We start from the raw sequence: 4587 nt of genomic DNA on the forward strand, positions 1-4587 counted from the left end.
CCAGCCGAAATTTGAGTTCACTTTAGTTAACGCAGTAAACCTGAGCACTTACCATCTTGATCGGTCTTTCTGTCCTGACCCGACGGAGTACATTGAGCAACCGGCATCTGTCGAATCGTTTCACTGTTAATTTGATCTGCTGCCTATGCCACATGCTTTCAGTTTGATCCAGACACAATTTTGGTGTTGACGTTTTGTATGTTGAAGCAGGCTGAGTATGGTTCACAGTAGTAGTAACTAGCAAACAGAAAACTTTACGAGATGCTCGGACAAAATAAATTTCATCATCCAATCCAATCCAATGGTGCAGGACCACCACTTTGGCGGTAACTTTGGTGGATGTATCGATCAATGTCGATGCGCCGTGAGCATTTCGCTTTCTCCCCTCCCTTTTCTCCCATTCCCGGATGGAGAAGCATCGACCACAGTGTCACTACCCGCAGATCAGCTGGAAGCAGACTGAACGCTCCTTGTTCCGTCCATGAAGCTGAAATTCCAACTTTTCGCCTCATAAAAGCAGGAATGGCGGCACGCCGCGTCCGGAAAGAGAAAGGTGTGCGAGAAAAGAATGGCCCAACATCAAAGAGGGCCAGAGATCATATTCGTCGAGTTGTCGCGTGAGCGAGCGAGGGAAGATAAGATAAGATGCCTTGGGCCGCAACAAGTTGCAGCACATAAGACAGTATGGCCGCAGCAGCTAGCGACGCTTGCCTCAAAACGCAGAGAGACGGACAAGGACGGAGCACGGCCGGTTTGGTTGCAACGTCAATTTTGTTGGGCTTAGGCTAAGGGTGACGTGGAAAGAGCAGTGGAGAACATGGAACCGTGTACTGTATGCATGACATGTGATCGAACGGAATCACATCACAAGGTTCCATGATTTCATTTATCGGAATGAGGAAACAACATTATTTTCAGAGCACACTGAGGACTCTTACTCTTATCTGAACGAGTAAAGTGAAAGACACGCCCCCAAAACAGGCTAGACCTTGCAAAAGAAACGGAAAACACGAAACATTTTGCAGAAATCAATCAATGGCCACCCTCGATCGAGAAGGTCGAGAGCCTAAGTGTCGTCCGGCGGTGTGGTAGGCATTGGCTGCTGGTCGCTCAGAGCTCAGAGGAGGAGGGTGGTCTCGGCGATCATGGAGGTGACGACGTAGGGGTCCATGTTGGAGGCCGGCCTGCGGTCCTCGAAGTAGCCCTTGCCGTCCTTCTCCGTGTCGCGGCCCACGCGGATGGACGCGCCGCGGTCCGCCACGCCCCACTTGAAGGTGTTGATGTCGGCGGTCTCGTGGTGGCCCGTGAGGCGGCGCTCGTTGCCCTCGCCGTAGGCGGCGATGTGCTGCGCGTGCCGCTTGCCCAGCTTCTCGATGGCCGTCTTGATCACGCCGTACCCGCCGGCCTCCCGCATCGACTTGGTGCTGTAGTTGGTGTGCGCGCCGGCGCCGTTCCAGTCGCCCGGGATCGGCTTCGGGTCCAGGGACAGCACCACCCCGGCAACCTCCGTGATCCTCTGCAGCATCAACCGATCGAATTGGAACCAGATTCAGTCAGTTGCGATACGAGGCTCCAATAATACATTGCAGTAGGTATCAGCAGGGGAGGGCAGGGACCTCGAGGATGTAGCGCGCCACCCACAGCTGGTCTGAGGCGGCGATCCCGACGGACGGCCCGACTTGGAACTCCCACTGTCAGTGTCATGTCACCAAGATGAGAATCAGGTTCAGAAATTCGCACACCCAAGCCTAGATAGCAGAGCTCTTTTGACAAGAGAGGAACCAAGTTGTGTACCTGGCCGGGCATGACCTCCCCGTTGATGCCGCTGATGTTGATCCCGGCGTAGAGGCACGCCTTGTAGTGGGCGTCCACGATGTCACGCCCGAACGCCTTGTCGGCGCCGGCGGCGCAGTAGTATGGTCCCTGCACAAAATTCACACAATCAATATCATCTGAAAACCTACTACCTTCAGTGGACTGTGGACAAATTTCAGTTCAAAAACATATTTCTTTTATGTTTTACATGCATAAGCTATAACAAATTTGTTGAGAATTTTCTTGCCTGAGGACCAGGGTAGCCACCAATGGGCCAGCCAAGAGGCCAGTTCACGTCCTTCTGGAGGAGAGTGTACTCCTGCTCAATTCCATACCTGTTTGGGTTCAGAGATAAGCCTAATCAGTGCTCTAACCGTAAGCAGATATAAGGATACAAATGTGGAAACCTCCAAATTTTGTGGTCCTCCAACCCATTTTGGTAGCTTTTCTGTCTGTATCTGCTAGAGTAGTAGATAAATCTGTAATTCCAGGAACATGAATTTTACACTTATTTTTCCAAACTCTTTTCCATCTGATGCAAAGTGTGGTGTGGTACTTATCTATATTGTACTACAACTTATTGTGTTCTCACGTGTGTATGTATTTTTTACGCAAGAGCGCTACAACTCTAGATGAAACACTGCAGCAACAAAAAACTTGAAACATCGACGGAGGTATTCGTACCATGTCTCCTCAGCTGCAACCTTGGGGGTGTTGAAGATCTTGGCGGCATTGTGCCTCTTGTTGGTGGGGATTGGCACACCTTGTGGTGTGTAGCAGTCACACATAACCTACAAGGAGTAATAAATAGAAAAAGATCAACAAACCGACGACTTTGCGCCAAATACAGTAGAAACTTGGCCTCTGATTTGGCTGGAACTTTTCTCAGTTCAGGTATTTAAGATTTGTGCTGGTCAAACAGTTGTCTGAAAGGCCAAGTTGTTTCTCTGAAGAGATAGTCTCATAAGCAATTAATTATGAGCCAAGCAGGTCAACCAGTGCAATTTTAGTGTGTTTATACAACAGGGCGCAAACACCTGGCTATTTTGTCCACCAAATCACACATATGTCCAAGCACATCAAACAGCCACAAAATCCAGTTTTTACTTTTAAAATTAAGCCAGAAAATTCAGCTTTTCTATTTTTAAAATTTAGTGATGCCCAGAAACTATGTTTCCTGTGATTTTTTTTTCAAAGACCCATCTGCATCTTACTTTTCCTACTTTATGGCATCCAGCATCTTTGGTGCATAAAAAGTTTGAAAGAATCAAGGAGGATAAAAAGCAGCAAGGACTTACAAGGAGGTTGTCGCCCCTCCTGAACGGGTCCTTGAAAATGGCCTGGGGGCTTCATCAGAGTCAAAAAGAAAGAAAATACAGCTTGTAAGCAAACAAGGAAAGTAGAAATACTTGTAATAATAAGTGAAATAAAACCATTAGAGAAGGCGAGAGAATCGAGATCATCGTACTAGAGGATGACTTCGCTGTCCTCTCCGGGAGCCTGGCCGGTGCTGGAGCCGTCGTAGTTCCACTTGGGCAGCTGGCTCGCGTCCGTGATGGGGCCGTTCACCGTCTGCTCCATCCAACAGAGGGAAACAGAAAATTTCAGTGAGATTCAGCGAGCTTCATCAGCCAAGAACGAGAGAGTTCGGTGAGTTGAGAGGTGTGTGCACGCACCCTTGCTTTGCTCCTGATGTCGATACCGGATCCTCCAATCCTGAGCAAAACAAACAGAGCACTTATTAGAGACAGAAAAAAAGAGATCGCGCAGATAAAATTCGTCAGAATTTATTTTAAAAACTTGACAGAAAAATTCGAGCTGTAGCAGAAATAAAAAACGATGGGTGCAGAATGCAAGTAGCATAAGAAGACGATCTTGCAGAATTTGCTTCTTCTTCCTCCTCCTAAGATCAGGAGGAGATGGGGAGCAGGGGAGGCTGGTAGGTAACTGACCAGAGGTACTCGACGATGATCTTGTCGGTGCAGTCGCTGAGGTCGAGGTTGACGAGGTCGGCGAGGCTGGCCATTGCTGCTGCCGGTGCTACTCGCAAGGAGGGAATGGCAATGATATGAGATGAGGTGTGCAGCTCGAGAAGCAGGGGATGAGGAGAGAGCCGGGAGGCGCGGCCGGTATTTATAGCGCGAAGCTCGCTGGGCTACGTATTGATTCGTTTTTCTGTTTCAGTTTCAAAAGATACTCTCTCTCTCTTGTTTTGCGACGTTTAAAAGATACTCTGTCTATCTCCTTTATTTTTATTGTTTATTTTTATTGTAGAAAGAAGGATCCACAGGGGTTGTGTGTGTGTGTGTGTGTGTGTGTGTGTGTGTGTGTGTGTGTGTTGCAAGAGCCTGAAGTAACCATCTCAGCTTGAGGGGGGCTCACACGTAACCAGACCGTGGTTGTAAATTGACCGAGCACATGGCTGAATTTTATTTTATTTTTGAGAGGGCAACTAGCTTAAGTTTTGAGGCCGTGCAAGAAACATGGCGAAAATTATCTGGTTACAAGTTATAACTGTTAGGATCAGCCGTGGTATCAACCAGATTCTGTTTGCTTTGTGGAGAAAAGCTCGCCCCACCCCTCCCGTGTGGCGACGGGGAGGGAACCCTAGATCAAGCCGCCAGGCTCCTCCCTCCTCCACCCTCGCCGCCGCCAAGGGGCGCGGCTAGGCGAAGCCCGGTCATCGTCGGCGGTGGCGGGGACTCTTCGTTCTCTAGCGTGGCGGGGCTGGCGCGGGCCAACACCCCCGGGCCAGGGCGTGGCACGGATGCC

The 4587-nt window shown here is 49.4% G+C and overlaps 1 protein-coding gene across 1 annotated transcript; it reads right to left on the reverse strand.

Moving 5' to 3' along the window:
* Positions 1-839: 839 nt before the first annotated feature.
* LOC119284976 (glutamine synthetase cytosolic isozyme 1-2-like) lies at positions 840-3935 on the reverse strand. The gene is made up of 9 exons (XM_037564165.1): positions 3768-3935; positions 3492-3531; positions 3284-3387; positions 3114-3162; positions 2500-2606; positions 2063-2150; positions 1795-1923; positions 1617-1691; positions 840-1516 (listed from the first exon to the last, which is right to left on the reverse strand). The coding sequence occupies exons 1-9, from the start codon at positions 3839-3841 to the stop codon at positions 1118-1120; spliced, it is 1065 nt and encodes a 354-aa protein (XP_037420062.1). The 5' UTR covers positions 3842-3935; the 3' UTR covers positions 840-1117.
* Positions 3936-4587: the final 652 nt, after the last annotated feature.

The sequence above is a fragment of the Triticum dicoccoides genome, chromosome 4A (genome assembly GCF_002162155.2).
Source record: "Triticum dicoccoides isolate Atlit2015 ecotype Zavitan chromosome 4A, WEW_v2.0, whole genome shotgun sequence".
In the NCBI taxonomy this organism is placed as follows: Eukaryota; Viridiplantae; Streptophyta; class Magnoliopsida; order Poales; family Poaceae; genus Triticum; species Triticum dicoccoides.